The 26,293-nt window shown below is 40.4% G+C and overlaps 1 protein-coding gene across 6 annotated transcripts in view; it reads left to right on the forward strand.

Moving 5' to 3' along the window:
* cadm1a (cell adhesion molecule 1a) overlaps positions 1-26,293 on the forward strand; it is a 621,004-nt gene that overhangs the window by 487,272 nt on the left and 107,439 nt on the right. For all 6 annotated transcript variants that reach the window (XM_057820018.1, XM_057820019.1, XM_057820020.1 and 3 more), the window contains exons 4-5: positions 22,464-22,616; positions 22,921-23,058. In XM_057820018.1, the coding sequence (XP_057676001.1) occupies positions 22,464-22,616; positions 22,921-23,058 (291 nt within the window). The remainder of the gene's footprint in view (positions 1-22,463; positions 22,617-22,920; positions 23,059-26,293) is intronic.

Consider the following 26,293-nt stretch of genomic DNA (forward strand, 5'->3'; position numbering starts at 1 on the left):
TTTTGGCCGCTTACAAAGTAAAGGCCCAGTCACACCTTTCCTTTTTGGTCCGGATCAAACCAAAGAAGTTCAGTGCGCGCACCTTTTGGGCTGGTGTGACTACAAACCAGCGAACTCTGTTGCGGACCAAACAGTAGCAAGGAAGTGTTGTTTGGTTAGCATCAGAGCCTGTGGTTATCAGTACGTCGGCTAATATGAGTCGGGGTTCGATGTGGAGCAATGAGGAGCGTAATGTTTACTGGCCTTGTAAAATGAATGTGGCATTAAAGGACTCTGATACTCTAAGGGGCAGCTTACATGGCAACTCTGCGACACCAAGACGCAATGACTGTGTTGTGGAATGGCCTCGCCTTCACATTGTGTTGGCAAAAACAAGGCGAAGACGCAAACCATCGAATCCAGGCTCCAAAGGGAAAGGATTCGATTGCGAGGGCTTGAGGGTGTTTGCTCCGCATCCATATCAATGGAAAGCTCCCACGCCGATAAAGTCAGCACTTGCACACGTCACATTGGGCGTGCACAGCGGTGCTACTAAACATTAAAAACAGCAAATATGGCAGATTGTCAGCCTGGCATGAATACTACGTCGTTTTCACGCGGAATTGCGACATTCGAATGGAGACAGAACCATATAAATGCAAATTTGAAATTTTTCGTATTCCCGGAGAGTCACCATGTAAACGGGCCCTAAATTTCCAGCAAATGCTTGCAATGGACCTCTTGCAAAACCACATCCCCCAAATCACAAAGTCGGACACCCAGATATAGAGTTGCGGAGGAATACTGTGTGGTCGTGACTTAAAACACCTTTTTCCTTACTTTAAAGTGCTTGTGACACGAAAAAGCATGTTTATTTCATAATACACGCGGTATTTTATGCTCCTGAATGATATGGACCGCTTGGATGTGTGTGGAAGCGATCGCTATATTTATTTAGTTTTTTGAATCCCGCGCCAGGAAAATGAGTGACTTCCGGCTTCGGTCTCGCATTGAGGAGGAGGGCGCTGTGACGTGTACGGTAGAAGACGTCCTCTTCACGCTACAGTGTACTGTTGTGTATGAGGACGAAGGATTCAGCTGATTTTGCGGATTAATACTTTTATTTTTTGCATCAAGCCAGCCAAACGGCTGCAGAAAAATCATTCTGTATGCGGGTTAGGCGTATGCGCCTTTTTGGAGTTTCAAAAGGTTCCCATTCACTGTGGATATTTACTGTGGGACCATTGGACTTACAAGGAAGTGAGTAAACATCTTGTTTTGTATTATGTCAAATACGAATACAGTGATTACAAAGTAAACACTATAAAATTCCTTTAAATAAAGGACTACTTACGTTTGATCATTGATAGGCATGTAAAAAGCTATCCTCACGCTCATTAGCAAGTAGCTATTAGCACGTTAGCTACACAACAATTCCAGCCACCCTCCTCCAGGGAACGAACTGTAAATTGCTCTCCGCCGGGCGGTTTGCCGATCCGCAAAGAAACTCGACAACCGGGTCGTCATGTCAAATAATCCAGGCTAGTTATGTGTGATTTTCCACTTTGAAGACTTTGAAACATCCCTCGGTTCGGGTTAGCATGTCGGCTAGCTGTCACTCCTTCTGGTCTGTTTACATTCTCCGAAGCCGGGGAAGGGAAATGACATATGTCCGATTTAGGTGTCATAAAATATCGTTCGGCAGTTGTGACAGTAAAGGTAAAGTCGACTGTTTTGACCATTATGGAGTAATTTTGCCATGTCGTCTTGAATAAATGGATTTTTATTATTTTATATTCCATTTAGCACAAGTTATTTGTCATGACCATGCCATTTATTTAGCAATTGGGGAAAGTACTTGGGTAAAAAGAATATCCTGTAAAAATATTGAAGTAAAGAGACAGAAACAATGACATTTTGCCGCTCTCTTCGTCGCGTTTTCCTCATTGTGAATAGTTCCCCCTCGACGGGCTGACTGGTCCTTCTCAAGCCATTTATATAGCTATTGGGGAAAATACTTGGATAAAAAGAATATCCTGTAAAAATATTGGGAGTAGAGAGACTGAAACAATGACATTTTGCAGCTCTCTTCGTCTCGTTTTCCTCGTTCTGAACAATTCCCCATCAATGGGCTGAATAGTAAAACCAATGAGCCTAGTCTACCGCTGACGTCATCCACCTGTTGGGGACGCTAAAGCCCTATAATTGTAGGCGTGGCTAACCGGCAGATTAAAAGACTCATTTCTCGTCATCTGTGCTTTGCTAAATTGTTGTATATGGTCGAATCGTCTCAAAATATGATTCTAATTCACATAATAATGCCATTTAAGACTTTTTTTCTGGTGTCGTATGCTCTTTAAAATAGCAATAACCAGATGGCTGAACACTCTGTGTGGGGTACCTGTTATTCCAACACCAAGTACCCTGAAAGATTAAGGGGAGGAATGTTTTGTGCGCCTTTTTAAAAAACCTAAAAAGAAGCGCTCGCCGAATGCAAGCTATGGATAAGGCGTTGTAGTCGACCACATAAACAACTGAATGTCAAGAATATTTATGCTTGCTCAAAGGTTAAAGTTAAAGATTGATTGGTAAAAAAAAAAAAAAAATTATAGCATGTAGTAACACGTTTACCTAACTATGAACGTTAGTTTGCTAACATTTGGCTGCCTACCTGTTACTAGCCTGTCACTACACAAATAGAATGAAATATAAGTAATCTAAGCCGTGAAGACCCTAGCAGTGAAAGTCCAAAGTAAACGCCACAAACTTTCTATAAAAAAGGAAGATGTACTTACTGTATTGCCTGGCATGGCCAGACTGTTCACCCTGTATTTTTCAAACACTGAGAGAAAAGTCTGGGACACAGCCCATTAACGGCCTCTCGAGCAGGTACAAAATCAATCGACAAATCAGATTTATTTATTTGCGTGACGTGTTCTTAACGAGCAACGTCACTCTTGCGCGTCGAAAGTAGTCTCCACAACAACAAAGATGTTGAACAGGAGAGCCGAGAATATGTTCCAATCTACGGTAAAATCAGTTTTAAATTACCAAAAACACATCGACACGAGTCATTGACAACAGTCTGTCTCGCGCTAGCCATGTTGAATAAACTCCGCTCTCCTTGTATGTTTACCTCTGCGCGCAAGTCCCTCGTCGTTTTACTAACGTCACGTCTGCCCGTTGCTGATTGGTCCACTCCGCTGTCTGTTTGCTGTGGCTTGCTCCGCCCTGGAAATTGTATCCGCTGAATGGTGGCCAGACTCAATAGCTGGAACAGCGGTGAGTCTGGTGTACCAGGCAACTTACTGTATGTTTGGTCATGGACGCACACAAAGGAAAATTCTCCTCACCCACACACCTAGCATTTGGCTGCGGTAAACTCGAAGGCATTCCACTCTCTCAACGTTGAGCATTTATTTATGTCGTATTCATGTTGCACATGTATATTTCTGATGGAAGTTGTTTATTTAGCAGCTCTGGATAATGTTGAGAATCCAACTGAATGTAAAAGACTGCTTATTCATTGCAACAAAAGCTTTGAAAGAAAAACCAGACAGAACACATGACATAACGTTACTAAGTAGCTAACGTTACAGCTAAATAGATATAAGTTGCGAGTAGTATGATTTCACCTCAATTACAGTAGGGCAAATAAGTATTTAGTCAACCAACAATTGTGCAAGTTCTCCTACTTGAAAAGATTAGAGAGGCCTGTAATTGTCAACATGGGTAAACCTCAACCATGAGAGAAAGAACGTGGGGAAAAAAAACTGAAAATCACATTGTTTGATTTTTAAAGAATATATTTCCAAATTTCAGTGGAAAATAAGTATTTGGTCACCAACAAACAAGCAAGATATCTGGCTGTCAAAGAGGTCTAAGTACTTGTAACGACGTCTAACGAGGCTCCACTCGTTACCTGTATTAATGGCACCTGTTTTAACTCATTATTGGTGTAAAAGACACGTGTCCAAAATCTCAGTCAGTCACACTCCAAAATCCACTATGGCCAAGACCAAAGAGCTGTGGAAGGACACCAGAGACAAAATTGTAGACCTGCACCAGGCTGGGACGACTGAATCTGCAATAGGTAAAACACTTGGTGTAAAGAACTGTGGGAGCAATTATTAGAAAATGGAAGACATACAAGACCACTGATAATCTCCTTCGATCTGGGGCTCCATGCAAGATCTCACCCCGTGGCCTCAAAATGATAACAAGAACGGTGAGCAAAAATCCCAGAACCACACGGGGGGACCTAGTGAATGACCTACAGAGAGCTGGGACCACAGTAACAAAGGCTACTATCAGTAACACAATGCGCCACCAGGGACTCAAATCCTGAACTGCCAGACGTGTCCCCCTGCTGAAGAAAGTACACGTCCAGGCCCGTCTGCGGTTTGCTAGAGAGCATTTGGATGATCCAGAAGAGGACTGGGAGAATGTGTTATGGTCAGATGAAACCAAAATAGAACTTTTTGGTAGAAACACAGGTTCTCGTGTTTGGAGGAGAAAGAATACTGAATTGCATCCAAAGAACATCATACCCACTGTGAAGCATGGGGGTGGAAACATCATGCTTTGGGGCTGTTTTTCTGCAAAGGGACCAGGACGACTGATCTGTGTAAAGGATAGAATGAATGGGGCCATGTATCGAGAGATTTTGAGTGAAAATCTCCTTTCATTAGCAAGGGCATTGAAGATGAGACGTGGCTGGGTCTTTCAGCATGACAATGATCCCAACCACACAGCCAGGGCAACAAAGGAGTGGCTTCGTAAGAAGCATTTCAAGGTCCTGGAGTGGTCTAGCCAGTCTCCAGATCTCAACCCCATAGAAAATCTGTGGAGGGAGTTGAAAGTCAGTGTTGCCCAACGACAGCCCCAAAACATCACTGTTCTAGAGGAGATCTGCATGGAGGAATGGGCCAAAATACCAGCAACAGTGTGTGAAAAGCTTATGAAGAGTTACAGAAAATATTTGGCCTCAGTTATTGCCAACAAAGGGTACATAACAAAGTACTGAGATGAACTTTTGGTATTGACCAAATACTTATTTTCCACCATGATTTGCAAATAAATTCTTTAAAAAGCAAACAATGTGATTTTCTGTTTTTTTTTTTTTTTTTCCATATTCTGTCTCTCATGGTTGAGGTTTACCCATGTTGACAATTACAGGCCTCTCTAATATTTTCAAGTAGGAGAACTTGCACAATTAGTGATTGACTAAATACTTACTTGCCCCACTGTAACCCCTTATGGAAGATTAATTTAAATCATTGGCTGGCATTGACAGCGCTAGACGTCCAATCCATTTTTACTCAGAAGGCGCTGCCTACCAATTTTCAGAGGTCAGGCATTTAATAATGAAATAATATTTCCCCAAGTATTTGTTCTTGCAGTGCCAAGTAATTACCTGTTTTAAAGTGTCGACATTAAAATAGAATAAGTGATATAAAAGGCCAACAAATAAACACAAATACATAATGTGAACTCGAAGTACTGCAAGAGCAGCCGTTAAATTGTGGTGGTGTTAATTAATATGCTCTCATGTTACTTTAACTTCCAGCAAGCTGCATTAAGTTTGACCCACATGTCTACAGCGGATTAACGTCGGAATGAGGTTAATGCAATCTGCCAAACAAGTTTTCGACGGCAATGTTGGCCGTAATAAAAAAAGCTCATATCCCTAAACATTTAACGACCTGTTCTGTTTATTCTTATGCTGCCCAATTACGCTGTCACCGCTCTTATTAGCGCTGATCGGCTCGACGCGCAGGGCTCGCTTGCTTTGCTTTCTTTTAATTGATTCATTTTTTTCACTCAGCATTTACAGAGGTGTCTTACTCGATAATTGCAAAACTGGAATGGTACTAGTTATAGAAACTGTCTCATAATAACTGGTGTTGCACTGATACCATTTTTTGTCTCTCGATACCGATTCCGATAGGCCGATACCACATTTTTGGGATAAATATACCAATTATTTTTGCCTTTTAATCCGACATTACTGCATACTCACTTGAATGTAAAGTAATTGCTATCATTGCCTCGTCAATAGGAGTGCAACGGTTTGCGGTTCAAAGCCGAACCGTGCGGTTCGCCCTGTACGGTTCAATACGCCTTTATGAACCGCGCCTTTTCGGTTTTGCAATTAATTTATTCCGAACGCTTGTGGAATGAATTGGTCGAGCTCTGTGTGCGACGTGAAGCACAGCTGTGGAGAAATTCCCGCCCCGCCGCAAGTAAATGTCCGATCGCTGTCAAGCACCTGTGTAATAGAAGCCGAGTAACGCCCTCTCTCGCTTACGAGTAGACATGTGCCGGTTACCGGTTTCAAGGTTTACCGTGGTATGAAAACGCCTCGGTTTCAAAACCACTAAAATTTTCCATCATACCGCAGCACGGTATTCGCTATTTTACATGTCCCAAAAATACAGCCAGAAGTGTCTTGGAGCGGGAGCGCTCACTCCTCCCTCTCCTCCGGTTGTTGTTGTGTGTGTGTGTCAGTAACGCTATTCTGCTAGACATCTAGCGAACCAAAAAAGAAACACTCCAAACAAATGGCGTACTTTTCTTGAATTTATGAAGGTCTCTTATCATGGTAACTGAAATATACAAAATGTAAACATTCAGTATTTTTAACACGTGTGAATAGCTTCATTAGCACAAACACAACAGAATGTGAGGAAGTTATATCCATGAACGCCATGAAAAAGTTAGCTTAAAATGAAACACACATTTTCCTTTCAAATTTAAAATACAAACTACCAAAATCTTACGAAGACAAATGTTAGCCGAGTCTTAGCTGGGAGAGCAACTTCGTCGAGGTTATAGCTGCTGAGAAACGAGCTTGAACAAAGAGGAAAAGAATAGCGTCAAAGATCGCTAATTGCAACAGATGATCTTGCCCTAAGCACAAATCCACGTCCGCTGGACAAGGAGAGATCTCACTCCCAATGTTTTTTGTTTTTTTAAGATGAAACCTTTACACAACAATATTTACATTTTGACTAATTTATACATTTTTAACTAACTTAATAACTAATGAATTCAAAAAGGCATGACATGTAGACTAGAGTTGACACAATGGCTAAAAATGGTGAAACTTGAACCCCTCCCTAAAAAAAAAAAAACAAAGTCTTGCAGTGTATACTTTTTAATTTTATTTAGAAATGTTTTTACTTTTTTATAGCAATTATTTTTGTTCTTGCTCTAATCTTGAGCAACCTGAGCTCTGGCTCGTCTATAAGTGCTATTTATTTTAATTTTATTTAAAATATTTGTTATTTTTTTGTTAATTTATTTATTTTAACATTATATTCATGGACCACTTGGCAAATATGTTCTGAAATTTTTTTAAAAATCATTTTCAATCGAAAAAAGTTTTTTTTAACCCATACATCTAAAAATAACACATTTTGGAACTATAATTGCAATACCGTGATACCGCGGTATTTCTGCTTAAGGTTATCGTACTGTCAAAATCTCATACCGGCACATGCCTACTTACGAGCGAAGTGAAAGTGAAACAAGAAAGAAAACAAAAAGCTATGGCGAGCGGAAGAGTGGAGAGACCGAATTTTGAGGAAGCACTGGCTTCTTTCAAATCTGCGGTGTGGCAACATTTCGGTTTCCCCGTGGACTACAATGCGGTGGGAGAGAAAATAGGAGGGAGAGAAAATATTGAAAAAAAAAAAAAAAAACAATATGCAAGCATTGCTCAGCGCTTGTTCCCTATGCTAATGGCAACACTTTTAACATGACTCCGGCACCTCAGGCGGCATCACCCACAGATATCACTTTCTCAGAGCAGGACAAACCCGGAGATGACACCAGTGAAAACACACGGCGGGCTTCGTTCATTTATTTGCAACGCTTGACCCGCGTTACATTGTTCCGTCGCAGACATATTTCTCCAACAACGTATTCCCCGGCATTTATGAAATGGCACGCAAAGCCATCGAAGATGACTTCGCTAAAGCACATAGTTTCGCCGTGACCACTGATAGTTGGACGTACCGTGCTACAGAGTGCTACTACCTAACTGTGACGGTCCACTATAATTCATACATGTGAAGTTGTACGGTCTCGGCGTAATTTGTACAAGTGAGCACTGATTTTTAAATGTGTACGCCGTACGTTACGTTCAAATTCTGTACGTTTTTCGTGCATTACGTTTTTTTTCCTCCGTTCGTTAATACGTTGGTTGAATGACGCAAGAAAAGTCAGAGGCACGGAGAGGGAGGAGTGTTTGTTGTGACGCTGTAGCAAACGCGATGCTAGGCTAGGTGGCGCCCATATTTCCTAACTGTAGCCTAGTGATAGGAATTTCGGCTCTTTTTAGAGAGCCGTGTCTTTTGGCTCGGCTCACTAAAAAGAGCCGGCTCTTTCGGCTCCCAAATGGCTCCTCAGTCTTTTTGTTGCTAAAAATAATTTACTACCAAAAATAATGTAAAATTATGTGTAAAACGAATTACTAATGTAAAAAATATACAGTATATCAAATATGTATTATTTATAAGCCTTTATTTATATTCTTCTGAACATACTCAACATGGAGTACAACATGGAGTGCTACAAAAAAATATATAAAGTACAAAAACAAAGACCCATCTCAAAAAAAGGTCAACAAAAAGTTCCAATCTCTGATTGTGTATATTTATAAGCTTTGAGCTATTTACAGTAAAACAACACAAGTAAGCTTTGATTACCACACAACTAATTATAAATTAAAATTTGTAGAAAAAAAAAAAAAAAAGCAGCATCCAGGTAAAAGTTTTAGCAAGTCTTTAGCGAAGATTGGCATTAAGAAAAAAATTATCATAACCATATATTATATATATATATATATATATATATACTGTATATATATTATATATAGATTAGTATATAGCATCTAACCCCTCCCCCTTCTCCTCACGACAGCGTGTGTGTGTAATCCTCCCCTCCCTCTTCTACCACGGATCTTGACCAATCACGTGTGGCTTTAACCGAAGGGGGGGAAAAAAACAGAAAAAAAAAGTCTGCTCCTATCAGAAACGGCTCCCTATTAGGAGCTGGCTCCCGTCCTTCACTTCAAAGAGCCGGCTCTAAGAGCCAGTTCGTTCGCGAACGACACATCACTACTGTAGCCGACAGCCTCCAACCTACGCCTAGATATCTCATGCATATAGAACTACATGCGAAATGACAGACTCGGTAGCGTTAGTAAACAGCCGCCATTTTAGAGCAGTAAACTTCTCAGAAAGGCTCTGTTGTAGTGAACCTTCTGAGTGAACCTAAGTAACTTTTTATGTAAAATACTACTAAATCGGCAAAATCTTGACTTGAGTCTATCTTTAGATGATGAAACAGTTTGAAAATGTTCACATGTCAAAAGTAGACTGAAGGGAACTAATGCAAAAACGGGAGCAATTTTGTCAACTTTAACGGTTGATTCAGAACACTAAATGACCTCCAAACATAGCAAAGGTTTCTATGTTTTTTTGTATTTGTTTTTTTTTTGCGAAAAAAATGAAGGAAAGAAAAAAAAACATGAAAGGTAACACCCGTTACTTTGCCAAGTAACTTTTTTACTACTGTGTATGTATTTCAGTAGTCAGTCACTAAACTAGCCAAAGAGCTAAGAGGCATTTTAACAGTCGAACATGTTTACATTTTAAGTGTTTATTTCATTTTCTTAAAAGCAAAATGAAGGCAGTTTAAAAAAAATTTTTTTTAAATGAAAATAGCAAACCGAAACTGTGATCCCAAAACCGAGGTTCAAACCGAACCGTGGGCTAACTGAACCGTTGCACCCCTACTCGTCAAACACTGCTTTACTAATGAATGAATGAACATTAATTCCCACTTTAGATTAGACGTCTACAAGTGACAAACTTGTCTACTAGTGATAAACACATTTTAATTCACAGCAAAGAAATGATTGGACGCCATACAATTCGATGTCTATTTCGGGAAAGGCGGTGAGTCCTTTGTTTTTTTTGTTGTTGTTTTTTTTTACGGCGGCATGCGTAGCTGGCGGACATCTTGTGCAGCGAAATCAATGGTTGGAAACTAGATCTTGAAGATTACAAATTACAGGTTTCTACAGGTGTCAGCAAATCTCATTTATTGCTTTTAATTCCACTTTTCATGCCACTTTAAACTAATTTAATGCCCAAGCCCAACTGCAGACAGTTTCACACACACATATTGTAAGCCTTAAACAATGCATATTTTTAATCCTTGAAAATACAAATGCAACTTAAATGCAAAAATCAGCTTGATGCAACTTCTTTTCCAGTGAGGACACTGACTTCTGGAAGGCCATGCATGCAAGGAAGAGAGCTAGAATAAAAATATGAGATCATGACATCCCTAGTCGATGAGTGTTACCTTCAGCCGTAAAATTAACAACCAGTATAACATTTTGTTTACCCCCCCTTACCTCGCCCTCAAACAACAATGTCGCCTCTCTCTAGTGTCACCTGTGCGCCCACACTCACACATAATCAAACTTAGATTTAGATAGTCATGTAAAAAACGTTTTTTTTTTTTTTAAACCATTAAGTTTACATAATTTTTAATGCCTCAAACATTTAGCCTAGGTTCATACTGCTGGTCTTAATGCACAATTCCGATTTTTTGTCATATCTTGTTTTTTGGACTGCCTTTGTCCATTGAGCCCATTCAAGTATTACCCATCCGCACTAATTCGCAGTCCGACACGCACTGAGCAAACTGACCCTCATACGCAGAAGCATCAAAAACAAATAACTCCGCACTGTGTGTCCATGTCAGTTTGCTCCGACTCGGCCATGAAATCAATACTGAAATATTGCTGATTTGGCGCACGGTCAGAAACCGAGCATTGACAGGCTTATCCTTTTCTTCATTGTATTTTTCTATGACTGTGGTCAAGCCAGCCTCCTGCGTAGTAAAAGCCGAGTTCAAGCTAGGCACTAATGCTAATGAGCAGCCTTCTTGCGTGCTGCTCTTGCTCTTTGCTGACATAATTGCTGCATGAATTCCGATTTGGGAGACTTGACTGTTCAAACCGCCGCCACATTCTGGAAAAATGTGGCCCAGATCGGATTTAAACCACATAAGAAAGTGACCCAGATTGAATTTGAAATGCTCCACTTCTATGCAACTTGTAACGTTCAGACTGTCAAATTAAGGTCTCACTACTCAAAAAAATGGGGTGGTGAACTGACATAAAAAAATTATGGAATTTGCACCTGATAATATTGGTTTCCTTCAACTTTTAGCAATTGTGTCCTTTTAACATAAAGCACACATGTATCGCCAACATTGGGCACTTATATTGCGCGAACATAACGCACTCTTGTTGAGCCAGCATAAGGCACTCATGTTCACCCCAAAATACATGTTGAACCGACATTAAAGAAATACATAATTTGCACCTGATTAAATTGCTTTCCTTCAGTATTAAGCAATTGTATTCTTTTAACATAAAGCACACATGTTGAACCAACATAAGGCACAACTAGAACTGTCAAATTCATCGCGTTAACAGGCGGTAATTAATTTTTTAAATTAATCACGTTAAAATATTTAATGCATGCATGGAACGACCCACTCATGCATTGCCGCAAACAGACTACAATGGCGCCGTTCTACGCATATATAGAGTTAAGAGGCAGTGACAGGTGAGTAGAGTGGATGCAGGCATTCATTTGGACAGTGCTTTTATTTATCTAAAGCTTTGACATGTCTTCCACAACAATACTAACTATTGAGGTGCTTTGTGGGGAAGACTAACAGGAAGTGCTCTTTCTTAACACCCTACCTTGTACACAACACAGAGACGATATAGTATTTGCAACCGCTACACACAGTCACGGTTACTCACCTCCCATCATGCATTTAGGCAGAACAGTTTTGTCACTACATTATCTTTTACTGAAAGCTCAACAAATACACTACATGGCAATATTTACACATCTACACAATATACAAACTCACATTTATCCTTTAACAATCTATCCGTGGATCCCTTTCACAGAAAGAATGTTAATAATGTTAATGCCATCTTGTGGCTTTATTCTTATAATAAACAAATACAGTACTTACAGAATGTACAGTATGTTGAATGTATACATGCATAATGTCTTATCTTTCCATTCCAACAATAATTTACAGAAAAATATGGCAAATTTACAGATGGTTTAAATTGCGATTAATTACGATGAATTAATTTCTAAGCTGTGATTAACTCGATTAAAAATTCTAATCGTTTGACAGCCCTAATTTTAACGTAAATAGCCGTCAGTGGCGTCAATTTATATATGCCTCAGTGGAATCCAGTACATTAGCATCAATAGTAGCGACATTCATGATAGTCAATGGCATGGACGTACATAGCTGTCAGTGGTATTGACCTTGTCAATGGGCTGTAATGGTAAGTGGTCAAAAATCACAACCACCTATGTTTTCCTGTCGTTGAAAATGAAGGGAAAATGTTTGCCATTAAAAATGAATGGAATTCCGGTCATTTTGATATTTAAACGGTGCCGGTCGGTCAAATGGTTTGGAGACTCCAGTGTGCCGAGAAAATATGGATAATAAGATTATGAAAGAAAGAAATAAAAATAAAGTTGAGGAATTTTACTAGCTGGGCCTGTGCCTCGCAAAGCTCCATCTAATTAAAAAAAAAAAAAAAAAACACTTTTCACAAACAAAATAATAATTAAATGGTGACTGTACCAATGAGGTGTCCCTTACTTTTTCAGGGAGTTGGCAATCCTATTTTTAAATCTCGCGAGAAATCACGAGACTATTGCAATTAGTTGGAAAGACACATTAACATTATGCTGCATCAACAATATCTAAACAAGCTTCTCATTCACTGTTGATGTTTATGTAGAGACTGCATGATTCAATCATGCTCACCTTGGAAACATGATGGTTTCTTGCTGAAAATGCACTTTCTTTTTGTAAACTTTACAACCTGCCTGATTCATTTTTTTGAGTGTCGAAAAAACACAAAAAAATCAGATTTGTGCATTAAGGGCCTGCAGTCTGAACCTAGCCTTAGTTGAATGATTTTGCTTTTAATGCTTTTAATCTAATGCTTTTCAAGGCCTGAATTTTGACAAAATCCATTTAATGCTTTTTAATGACTCGCATAAACCCTAATATTGCGGAGCATCGACACTGTATTTCTTAGTATTCCACAGCGCAATGACGTCAATTTAGTGCTTTGTCGATACCGATACTAGTATCTGTATAGGTGCAACACAAGTAATAACGTAAGTTCACTGGTGAATCATGTCAAGTTCCACCATACCAGCAAAATTAAACAAGTGGTCCTTTCACTACCGTAAGTGAAGGCAAGAACCACCTTAAAAAGACAGAAAACAACATTTAATGGTCAGCAGTAGAAGTTGCTCGGGGCTTGGCGGTAAGAAGGTAATTAGACCGACTGGCCGCGCCCTCACTCGCCCTCTCTTGACAGCCCGTAATAAAACTCTGATGCGCTCCTCTCAAAAAGTAGTGGCAGCCACTAATCACAATTGATTGCGGCCACTTAGACGCCTCTCGGCCCATACCCGAGCGAACACTAGCCGACTGAAATGCGGCGTGACGAGACGCTGGAGGAGAATACAAGTTTGATGTCGGCCCTCGACAAAAAGAGGCGAATCGATCCAAATGAACAAATATATTTTGAATGAGTTATTTTCACCTCCTTCATGATTCGACCGTTACTGTCAGCCACATTTCAGGGCTCGGGACGATAACTGACCTATTTTGGGAACTGGCATGACAGCTCCGCCACCTTTTGCTGTGATTAAGTGTGTTTGCAGGAAATGAGAGCACTCTGTCATCCGCTCCTATACGAGCAATCAATTTCCTATTTACAATAGTGCTGACGTGCAATGTGTGATGGAGCCGGATGGCAGGAAATTGGCTCATTTCTGTTACAAATATGGAATATTCACAGGTTAGTTGCTAGATGCTAGAAAGTTTAACTTTAAAAAGTAGTCGTAAATTGACTTAAATCTAAATCTTGATGGATGGATTACAGTGTTGGATGAATTGGGAGTTGATGGTGCTGATATCACTGATGATCGGGATGGATGGAGGTTTGGCAGACGATGGGAGGACAGATGGATCGGTTGACACCATCTCTCCGTCACAGTCATCATTTATTCAGTTTTAAGTCAGCTGCACTTTCATATGACATCAATTATAATGTGATGGTGCCATTATTTGATATTAATCCAAAATTACAAATGAGCAAACCACTGGGCCAATGTTTGCGGAAAATATGCTATAATTGGTTGGATGGATTGATGGTTTATTTTAAGACGACTTTCTATTTTCTGACTAATATTCATATTTATTTTACTCTGCATCTAATGACTCAGTAATTAACCTGACAGTTTTTGTGTCATCACTGTTTTTTTTACTGTCTTGGTCGTCATCTTGAAAACAAAAGCGATCAAATTGTAGCCTTCAAGAATTTGGACGGTTGTCTCCTATCAAAACATTCAACGATGTGTCTGCAGTGTCCCTCTTAATAAAAGCCAAGGATGAGGAGGGCAAAAAATAGCATGGGACTAAAGGTCGCCCTAGTTTTTTTTTCTTTTGGTGCCAAATCCGCGAAAGGAGTGATGTGTGATGCGGTGCGCACTGACACATCCGTAATAGAAATGTCCGCCGCATTGCCTGGCGCTCACCTTCCATGTCACGCCGCGGTGTCCCCTCAAACCCCGCTGCGGCCAACGTCGCCGTGTCCTTGAATAGCGTTGACTTGTCCTCACAATCCTTACACTTCCTGATTTAGTGTGTCAGTGTTGTCCAAAAAAGATCGCTTTTATGTATCAGACCGCAATACTTCATTTAAAAGTGATGAGGATTTGCCCAAAAGCCGGATGTGTAAGGGTTTAACAAACCAACCTAAATGTGATTTTGGTTGTTGTTGTACGCTGTACTATAAAATCTTTCTAACCTTCAATCTTTTTTTTGAGGACAGCTATGTATTTTTTTTCCTCATGTATGCATCTCCAGAGCTGTGCTGTAAACACTTGCTCGGTTGCATGTGTATACTGCAATCTCCACTTTGTGTGGATCTGGCAACATGTTTAATTGAATTAAAGCATTCAGATTAGAAACTAATGAATGCAAACAAGCCGTTTGAATGAGGGGCGCTTGTCAAGGCAGCGTAGCAGTCAGTATGTGAAAAGTCATTATGTTGACACTCAGTTGGATAAGTTGTGTCATTAAGACAGCAACCATCTAACTCATTGGCTGCCATTGACGGTGCTAGGCGTCCAATCCATTTTCATTGGGAGTGGCAAATGAACGAATGTTCTAATGTCATAATCAGTGTTTTCACAGATAACTTGAAAAAGTAATTACTGATTGCGCCCTTAAAAAAAAAAAATCTAGGTACTTTACTAATTACTTTATTACCAAAGTAATTAAATTACTTTAAAAGTAATTTATTGGTTACTTTTTACCAATTTTTCTCCTTTTGCTGCCTCGACATGAGAAAAATGTCATCGCATGTAATTGACTTTCCAATAATTGAATTTAAAGAAGATCAGAATTTATGACATACAGTTGTGGTCAAAAGTTTACATACACTTGTGAAGAACATAATGTCATGGCTCTCTTGAGTTTTCAGTTATTTCTACAACTCTGATTTTTCTCTGATAGAGTGATTGGAACAGATACTTCTTTGTCACAAAAAACATTCACGAAGTTTGGTTCTTTTATGACTGTATTATGGGTGAACAGAAAAAAGTGATCAAATCTGCTGGGTCAAAAATATACATACAGCAGCGCTAATATTTGGTAACATGTCCCTTGGCCATTTTCACTTCAATTAGGCGCTTTTGGTAGCCATCCACAAGCTTCTGGCAAGCTTCTGGTTGAATCTTTGACCACTCCTCTTGACAGAATTGGTGCAGTTCAGTTGAATTTGATGGCTTTCTGACATGGACTTGTTTCTTCAGCATTGTCCTCAAGTTCTCAATGGGACTTTGGGAAGGCCATTCGAAAACCTTAATTCTAGCCTGATTTAGCCATTCCATTACCACTTTTGATGTGTGTTTGGGGTCATTTTCCTGTTGGAACACCCAACTGCGCCCAAGACCCAATCTTCGGGCTGATGACGTTAGGTTATCTTGAAGAATTTGAAGGTAATCCTCCTTCTTCATTATCCCATTTACTCTCTGTAAAGCACCAGTTCCATTGGCAGCAAAACAGCCCTCAGCATAATACTACCACCACCGTGCTTGACGGTAGGCATGGTGTACTTGGGGTTAAAGGCCTCACCTTTTCTCCTCCAAACATATTGCTGGGCATTGTGGCCAAACAGCTCGATTTTTGTTTCGTCTGACCACAGAACTTTCCTCCAGAAGGTCTTATCTTTGTCCATGTGATCAGCAGCAAACTTCAGTCGAGCCTTAAGGTGCCGCTTTTGGAGCAAGGGCTTCCTTCTTGCACGGCAGCATGGAGATGCAAAACACGCTTGGCTGTGGACACTGACACCTGTGTTCCAGCAGCTTCTAATTCTTGGCAGATCTGCCTTTTGGTGATTCTCGGTTGAATCTTCACCCTCCTGAACAATTTTCTCTCAGCAGCAGGTGATCGTGGCAGTGACAAAACAGTGCCATGCACTTTATACAAACAAACAATTGTTTGCACTGTTGCTCTTGGGACCTGCAGCTGCTTTGAAATGGCTCCAAGCGACTTTCCTGACTTGTTCAAGTCAATGATTGTTCAAGTCAATAATCACTCACAAGAAATGGCTAATTTGTGTTGCTATATGTATATTTTTGACCCAGCAGATTTGATCACTTTTTCTGTTCACCCATAATAAAGTCATAAAAGAACCAAACTTCACGAATGTTTTTTGTGACAAAGATGTATCTGTTCCAATCACTCTATCGGAGAAAAATCAGAGTTGTCGAAATAACTGGAAACTCAAGAGAGCCATGACATTATGTTCTTCACAAGTGTATGTAAACTTTTTACCACAACTGTAAGGCTAAATCTTCGAGTTCGCAGGGTTTTAATAGTCGACGGAGTTGATTTCAACCATGTGACATATTTATGTCACACTCCTGTTGCCATAGTGTGCACTTCCAGTGGGTGTGGTATTACAGTATAAAAGGAATCTCTGTGATGTGTCAGTGACACATATGCTGTGAGGCACACTGAATAAAGTGTTGTTCCATTCAAGTCTCAGCCTTAAATGTACTTAGATTGAGGAAGTACATAACAAAAGTGGCGACGAGGAAGGGATAACACTTCTTTATTCAGTGTGCTTCTCAGCATATGTGTCACCGACACATCACAAAGATTCCTTTTATACTGTAATACCACACGCACAGGAAGTCCACACTGGGGCAACAGCAGTGTGACATAAATATGTCACAAACCACCATTGACTCATGCTAGCTTATCCACTGGAAAAATGAATGTCGTTAGATTGCTCGTTACTGGCCTCCTCTTCGCCTTGGCTGCTGGTTGCAGGGGTGGGGAAAGATCAGGGCCCCGGTCTCGCGTCACACGGCAGCAACTCCTCGGCATTCTCCTGCTTCTGCCTTCACCTCTTTTCTCTGCCTGGGTATCCGCCCTGGGCTCCGGCGCGGGTCGACAGCTGGATGCCAATGTGTCGGCTGGATGTTGCCTGCTCCAGCAGGGGGCCCTGCCTGCCGGGGGCTTGGTGAGCCGTTGGAGGTCCCACGGCGTGCCATGCCGGTTAGGGGGCTGCGGCTGTGGTCCGTGGACCAGGTGGGCGGACGGGGGTGGAGGTGTTCTTGGGGGTTGTTGGTGCGTCCTCTCTTCCCATCCCTGAAGGCCGGTTGATAGTTGGCGTGGGTGGCCAGGGGGACCGGTCAGGTTGGCTGGGGGGCCGCAGTGGCTCATCTGCGTGGCTATCGCATGTTTGATGGGGTTCGCGCATGGTTGGATGTGATTGGGCGCGCACGGATGGAGGACCTCGGTGCCGGGATTAGCGATGGGGCAGCGTAGGGTGGGTTGCCAATGGGCTCACACTCACAAGGAATTCACACGATTACTGGGTTCTAGATCACAGGGCTGTTTTGTGTACGCTCCACCCCTCCCAATCACTTATCTTCTAGACCCCCTCCCTCCTCTTTCCCTGGTTAACAGGCCCCCACATGGTGTCAACCAAAAATACATCTAGCTGACGATAACACCAACATATTCATAGTGTAGGCGTGCAATGTATTTCTTATTGTTGTTTGTGTTTCTTCTGTCTCTCTCCTTCTTTTCTTCTGTTCCCCCATAGTCCCTTTCTATTCACTGCTTTGTCTTTGTAAACGATGTATGTTAAAAAAAAGAACAAGAAAGAAAAAAAAACTGAAAGTAATCACATTACAGTAGTAACGCGTCACTGACAACACTGGTCATAATGTTAAAAATTCTTCATATCTCTCTCGGCACTATTGATAATGATGGGCGTCTAATATGTAGTGTTGTTAATAATGGTGTTAGAGTATAACAGCATTTCTAACTGCATTATTTTTTCCAGTAGTGAGTAATATAATTTTCCCATCTTTGCAACGCCGTTATCATTACTGAAGATGTGAAGGGGGCGTTACTAAAATTTGTTTGAATGAAGCGCGAGTTGTCTGATTTTGCCACAGCTGCCTGGGAGGGAACTGAACGGGTGGGGTAACGCTGGGGCAAACGCGATGATGATTGGCTAGGTGGGCGCATCATGCCCTGCTTCACTGCACGCTTTGACAAACACAAGAAGACAGCGATAATGGCAATGGGCCAGGAAATTTCAAAGGTAGCCTTCTCAAACTTCAATTACTTTCAATGTTTAATATTGTTAGTTGACTGAAAATGTATGGATAATGGTTCTGCTTGTTGCGCAGTAGGCCTAACATAGTTTCAGAGATTTGCATTGGTTAATGGCCAGTTTGCACTTGTGTTTGCTTATATTTGATCCAAATAAATACCAAATTTTCCAAAATACTGTGTATGTTTTTATTTTTCAGTCAGTTAATATAGTATGTACTGTATGTATGTATAATGTAATAACGTGTAGAACATGGAAGGTAACGTCAGTTACTTTGCTGAGTAACTAATTACCCTAGCAATGAGGTAACTGAGTTACTAACTCAATTACTTTTTGGGAGACGTAATTTGTAACTAACTAATTCCTTTTTTAAAGTAAGATTGTCAACACTGATCATATGGCACTCATCTTGATACCGTGAATTCAAATGGGAATTACCATACATGGCAGTCAATGGCTTAGGAGTTGGAACCTCTTGGTACCTCTCGATACGATACGATTTGCGGTACAAAGCTCACAATAACGATGATCTGACGATATGGCGATACAACGATTATCAATACATTGGTCAGGAAATCATTCTAGTTTATTCTAAAAACAACTAATAAACAGAAAAACAAGCTTCTGCTTTGAATTGGAATGAGTTTATCACTACTAGACGTCCAATCCCACTTCGAACAGATTGAACGTCTATGGGCGTCAGTGGCAGCCAATGCCACGCATTGAGGTTATTTTGGGCCATTTAAGGCCATTTACCTGTTGATTTTCAGTTACTTCCTGTTGATTTTGGGGAATTTTATGGGTCACTTCCTGTTTATTTTGCGTTACAGAACAGGAAACGACCTGAGAATCACCAAAATGAATAGGCAGTGACACAAACTCAACAGGAAATGACCTGGAAATACCCTAAAATGAACAGGAAGTGACCTGTAAACGGCCTGAAAATCGGACAGAATGGCTGTGAATGCTCTGGTTTCGAATGAACGAACGTTCCCAGTCTAAATGGTTTGGGCGTCGAGCACCGTCAATGCAGCCTTAGAGTTAACTGAGACACTATTAGGGTGGAGGATTTTGGTAGCAACTTGTTGGTTCCTTGTTATTTTTCTTTTTAGACATTGACACCTTTTTAAAACGATCTCTCGATTCTTGGTCGGCGCATATCGCTAACCTTTTGGGATACAAAGTATCCAGATAGATCACCATTTTGATATTTTGTCACACCCCTACAATGAGTTAACGTTGCATCGTTTTTGAGTCCACGTCTCTCTTTTGAATGTTTTGATCTCAACTCTCTTTCCAGTCTCTATTAAGAATGCATGGAGCGTTCTCGTTTAATGATGCACCAAATCAATTGCAGTGATTAATATTCCAACATCCCCTTGTTTACCTCTAGCCTTTTTCTTTAAGGCGCATAATGTTCAACAGCAATAGCTCTTTGATGTCATGCGGGAATTTTTTTGCTGTATTTTTACTTCTATCCGGGGGACTTTTATCATTTTCCTCTGAATCTTTGGCTTTGTGTAAGCGCAGCTACAAATGAATTGATTTGGGAATTCTGTTGACTCCAAGTTAATCACTCTAGGAATAATCAATAAGCGTTTTGGAAACAATCCAGCATCTCGGGGTCACTTGTTTTTCAAGTAACCATTGTATTGGTGTTTATGTGTACTACTTTTGCATTTCTTTATATGTTGGCATTCCGTGTAATGTGATCCCGCAAAATATGATCTTTCTACTAAACTCCGACATGCATGCTTCACAGTGGTGTTTACATTCATATGTTTCATGACTTATTTGTTCTTCCCACTCGATTCTTGCAAATTCTCTGCATTAATCCATATTAATAAGCAGTGTTTAATGCAACGAATTAAAAAATCATGACTCATTGCTAGAGAAGTTGAGTAAAAGATATGAATAAAGACTAAAGTATAAAAACAAAAGTAGAAACTCTGCAAATCACTTGCCATTAGGAGCCACCCTAAAAGAAGTTATTATCTTCAGGTCAGTTAAGGATATCATATTATTTGAATTTATATTAAATGTTCCAAAAAAGGAATGCAAGTTATTTTACGGAGCTGGCGACACGGCAGAGTCTACTTAAGTCATTAAGTGAAAAGCATGCGACACCAGCATATTAAAGCGATGACTGTAGTCGAGCTTATCTGTGCAATTAAGTCAAAGTGAGAGATCCTATTACAAAAAAAAAAAAAAAAATGAAATAATGGCTAATCTTCCAGTGCAAGGGATTAATGAACATTTGCAACCAAAAAAAAGTTCAGATTAAATAGTATTCCTTTTACAGTGAGTCTTTAGAGTCTAAGTCGTTCTTTAACCAAACTCATATCTCGATTCACATGCATATCAAATCAATTTTCTCCTGTTGAAATCATTTGATTGCAATAATCTTCCCACCATAAAAAGTGTTTTTTTTTTTTTTTTTTTTTTTTTTTTTTTTTAAATAAAGGAAATATATAAAGGAGTAAAACCTCACATCAACTTTGTTCATAGACCACACTAAAACTAAAATAGTTACTAGTAGATGTCCAATCCATTTGAACTGGAGGAGATGGCAGTGAATGAAGTTTTGTTCGTTCAACGTCAATGGTAGCCAATGGTCTAACTATATTTTATTTCGCAACAGTGCCCATTGCCAATACCAACCAAACCACTTTCAGCAACCTGCCCCCAGTGGTGCAGTAAGTGTAGTGCTGAGGGTGCTGCAGCACCTCCTGGTGTTGGGGGAGAAAGATTTGTTTTGGTACATTCTTTTTTGAGGAGTAAAAAAAAATAAATAAATAAACATATTGAAACAATACCGTAGTTAACTTTGGGGATTAAATATGTTTTCTTTTGTTAATAACACCGCACTTGCTTGCTACCGAGTCACGTTGAATAAGGTGCTATTAGAACAGAAAAGTAAACTGTTGCAGAGGAGGAGTTAACGTGGCACAAAATCAAGATTTTTTTATCTCAAGACAAACTGCGAAATTTTCCAAAATTAAATTCAAGGTCGAAAATAAAGATGAGTGTCCTTTGGTGTCTTCAATTAGTTAAGACATGTAGCCACAAGACATTGTAGCCATATTATTGTTTGTTGTTGCTGTTGAGCTGCCACCATGCAGAGCGCTGTTGGATATTCGTGTGTAATTTATTCTAGTGTTGTGAAAAGGGGGCATTAAACAGAGGCTTATTGCCCATTTAGTTTTCATATGTGTTCGTGTGTCTTTGCGCCATCTAGCTGTGGGGATTTGCATTTTAACACACGGGCTTTTATTTCCAACACAAAACCTCTAACACACACTGTAGGTGACATAAAACGCTGTCTTTGTAGTAGCTTAGTAGTAGTACGTAAACTATCCAGCATGCGTGTGTACTGCCATTGTATGGTGAAAACGCGTGAGCATGACAAATTTGGACCGAAACATCTGTTTTTGGATAGGAAAAACTGAAATAGATCCTCAGCAACCGCTGCTGTGACTGACTTCCAGTGCCCCTGCCTGACCCGATAAAATTTGTGAAGGACAACAAAAGATGAGAAAAGTTGGAATCCAAACGTTCCGTGCCATTCAGGACTTTTCACATCATTGGCATAGAAAAGAGCTAAAAACTGCTGTCAAAGCACCTCCATATTGCCTTTATTACTATTAGTTAAAGTGTAATTCTGTGCTTTCGCTCTCTTCTGACTCAGCGCTAAAAGACGCTCGCTTCCAGCTGGTCAACTTCTCCGACAATGAGCTGCGTGTGTCGCTTTCCAACGTGTCTCTGTCAGACGAGGGCCGTTACGTTTGCCAGCTGTACACCGACCCGCCACAGGAGGCCTACGCCGACATCACCGTGCTGGGTAAGACCGCCCACGCTCATATTCATACTTGCTTATTGACAGCTCGATTTGGCGCATCTGGAGACTTGTTTGTACTTGCAAGGTGTAAAAATCTCTAGTACAAAGAGTATTGGAGGAAAAATCTCTATTTTCCATTTTGTCTTTATTGAGGCATGTGGAGAGACTGGCCGCATGATCTTTTCCAGTTGACTTGCTGTCCTTAAATGTGACTCATCATACTGTATTTTCCATAGCTAATGAGAAAAACGAATTTAAAAAAACAGGTTATATTGTTTTACTGATATTTTTGCTGTGATGTTTTTAGTACCTCCAGGTAACCCCATCATCGATGCCCGCGACGAGGTGCTGAGTGAGGGCAACGAAACAGAGATGACTTGCACCGCCATGAGCAGTAAACCCGCCGCCGCCATCAGATGGCTGAAGGGTGATAAGGAGCTCCCAGGTTTGTGTCTTTTATGTTTGGTTGAAAGAAGATGAATGCTTTTCAGAATTTTTTCTTGATCAGTCTCATGTACCTGTTTGGTTTGAAAGGATTTCTTTGTCCTAAATGTCAAAGCAGTAAATGGACTTTAGTGATCAAAGAGTGAGTGAGCGCTCTTGAACTCCTTGTAGTTCTTGCTGTAAGTTGAACTGTAACAATTGTTTGATTCACTGAAAACAGTAAACATCAAATGAATCAACAACTGATTTTGAAAATTTTTCAAACCTTTAATATACACAGAACTTTTTCTCGAGTTGTTTGAAAAAAATACTCATGTCCTCAGAATCTGAAAATAGTCTCAGATTTTTCCTCTGTGAGGTGGTTCTGGATGCCACGGCGCTACCTGTTGGCTCGGTGACTGTACACCCGGGCCTGATCAAAGCCAAGCGGAAGCCTGAGAAGTCAGACCGGCCAGAACTCGAGGGGGTGTGAGCGGGCTCACCGCCAGGCACTTCCTATCTCGGAAGCAAGCAAGCAGCTTTCTGAGGACTGTGAAACAAAAAGATTGTAATCAAGAGCATCTTGGAAAAAAAACCTGAATGGGTTCCCCTCACCATAAAGGCCTTTTGACACCAGCAGCAGCCCAGCATGAAAGGCTCCGTAGCATCGCGATGGCAAAAGCACGGAGCCCCCGTTGTGCTGATGTTGACTCCGGCAACCCTCTTTCCTATAGTCCACAGCACGAATGCATTTATTTTTCATTGTTGTCCAGGAAAGCCATAATATTTTTCATTTTAAGGAGGAAAGGGAGATTATAACAGCCTTGAAAAGGGCTATACTGTGTATTGTTACTGAACTGCAGCTTCACGCTAAAGCACATCAAGATATCATTTAGCTTAACTGGGGTAGTTGTAAGAGCCACCTTTCGAGTGTTCCAAAGCTTGGGAAACTTCAAGAAAGCCCATTTATCAAGGCTTCCTTTGCCAAGCATTTTGTGTATCCGTCCACTGAAATGGCAAGATATCATTACACCAGCACCTCCGATATTGGACGCGGTCAGAGTTTACCACTTTGAAATAGGGAACCGCCCCTCCTTGGCAAATTCACTCAGCCTCAGCCACTCCATCCATTATGGCCCCAAAGGCTCAGTTCTGCCAGGAACGCCCTCTCCTACATACACAATGAATTGGTTTCTGTGCAGTAAACAGCACGTTGCTACTGCTAGTGTGAAAAGGCTTGAACATTTCACCACAGTCCAACACATATTATAAAAAATTAAAAGAGAAAAATATATAAATAAAAGACAAGAACTGGTTTTAGCATTGCTGCGCTATGGCTTTTTCCCTTTGTCTCTACTAGGCTGTTCAAACAATGCTAATTGACAAAATGAATAACGCTAAAAGCTCTGTGACCCCATCTATCCTTTCCATGTACTCGCTGTTGTTAGGGATGGATTGTTTTTGACTACAATAGGCAGCACTCTGTAGTTAATTGGCAAAATTACCATTCCTCACCTCAGCACAATACTAGCTGTACTTACTAAACACGCACTCTGCCACTATGTTGTTCTGTTTGGCTCTCTCTCCTCCCAGTATGGGCCTGAATGAGTTTTCACAAGCTGGAACATAACAAGACGAACTAAAATGAATGATATTTATGGTGAAATTCAAGTGTACTGAACTGTCAAGTTAATAGCTGTTTGTCACCTATGCTAGCCAGCATACAAGCAATTAAAAATAGCACTTTTCCTATCCGATCCTGTCTAAGATTTCTACATTTTATCTCAAGTTCAAATGTATAAATTAATCCTTCATAGAGCGTGTACAGATAAATCCAAGTGTGAAGTTTTTTTCGGGTTCTCTGTGTTACCAGGCATAGAACAAAATTGGCTACATCAATTTAAAGGCTCATCAATGATCCAACCGTCTCTCTCTGGATATGCATCATTATCTCTCCCACCTCATCTTTCCTATTCATCTTATCCGACTTGTTTAGTGATTTACTAACATATGCTCGCCACTGATATCACTGTCTCTCTTAAGCTGACAGTGCACCACCGTAAGATCAAACAACACAAGCCATTATTTTTTCTGTTCTCACACAAAACGCAGACAGAGAGCAAAAGTGGGAGCAAGTCACCAAAAGAGTTGTCTCGTTGAGTGACAGGGACCAGGGCAGCCATTATTTTTTAGTCTTGGGAAATGACCCCAAGCTAGTTTTTATTAGTTGCCTTTAACGCGGCATGAAAGAAAATTTAGGTAGAAAGATATATTTTATTCAGGCCTTTTCCCCCATTCACGAGACTGTGCCTTAATGGTTCAAAGTGAACTTTAGAAGATAATAATAAAATAAAAAAATGACTCACTTTAGAAGTTCAGACTAAAAACTGACTGTAAAGTTTTAATTTGACCCACTGTTTCTATTCAATGCTCGTCGCCTCTACCAATGGAGATTTTCCATGTTGTTAACTCTTCCAGTTCCACTGACAATGATGATCCATGTGGAGTTCAATGATCCTTCTGCTGTGAATGGCGTACCGCACGCATGCTATTTTTAGACTGTGACGTCGCATCGTAAAGCGGAAGTAAAGCAGCAGTGGGACATTATGGACCCGCCCACGCAATAGAAACAATGTTAATTCTGCTACTTTTCTCCGGTAATCTTTCAAAAGAGAAATGCCGATCACACATTGCTTTTTTGGAACTTGTAGAAACGACTCTAGACATTACGACATATGAAGGATGTTTTCTTCATACGTTTCCCGAAACCAAAAACTCGGAGGAAAAAATGTAAAGATTGAATCAACTTGTAACGACAGCTCGGTGAATCCATTCACATTTCATATGCAGTAAACATTTTGACTGGTTGGCGTGGTCTTTCAGAGGACAAAGAGGTAAGCCATTTTAATATTACCGTAACTTATTTTTTAGCGTGACGTTGTGCCGTGCTGCTTCTGTCTGACAATAAATGACCTGAAAAGAATTAAAATGGTATCTGTCTGACTGCCACTGTTACCTTTTCTGTTGTAAATAATAATAATAATAATAATAAGGGGGAAGTGTTAATAAATTGTAGAATTAACATTTGTTATCAATGGAAAAATGTAAAGTGTTTGTTTGCTGTCACTGAGTAGCATTTGCGACCGCTACACAAAACCAACAATATAAATTACCCCCAAGAACGGACAGAGACGAGGGACAACCAGAGGATATACGTAATATATAAGAAAGACAGGGCTGGTGGTAAAGGATAGCTT

Source organism: Corythoichthys intestinalis, chromosome 18 (assembly GCF_030265065.1).
Source record: "Corythoichthys intestinalis isolate RoL2023-P3 chromosome 18, ASM3026506v1, whole genome shotgun sequence".
NCBI lineage: Eukaryota > Metazoa > Chordata > Actinopteri > Syngnathiformes > Syngnathidae > Corythoichthys > Corythoichthys intestinalis.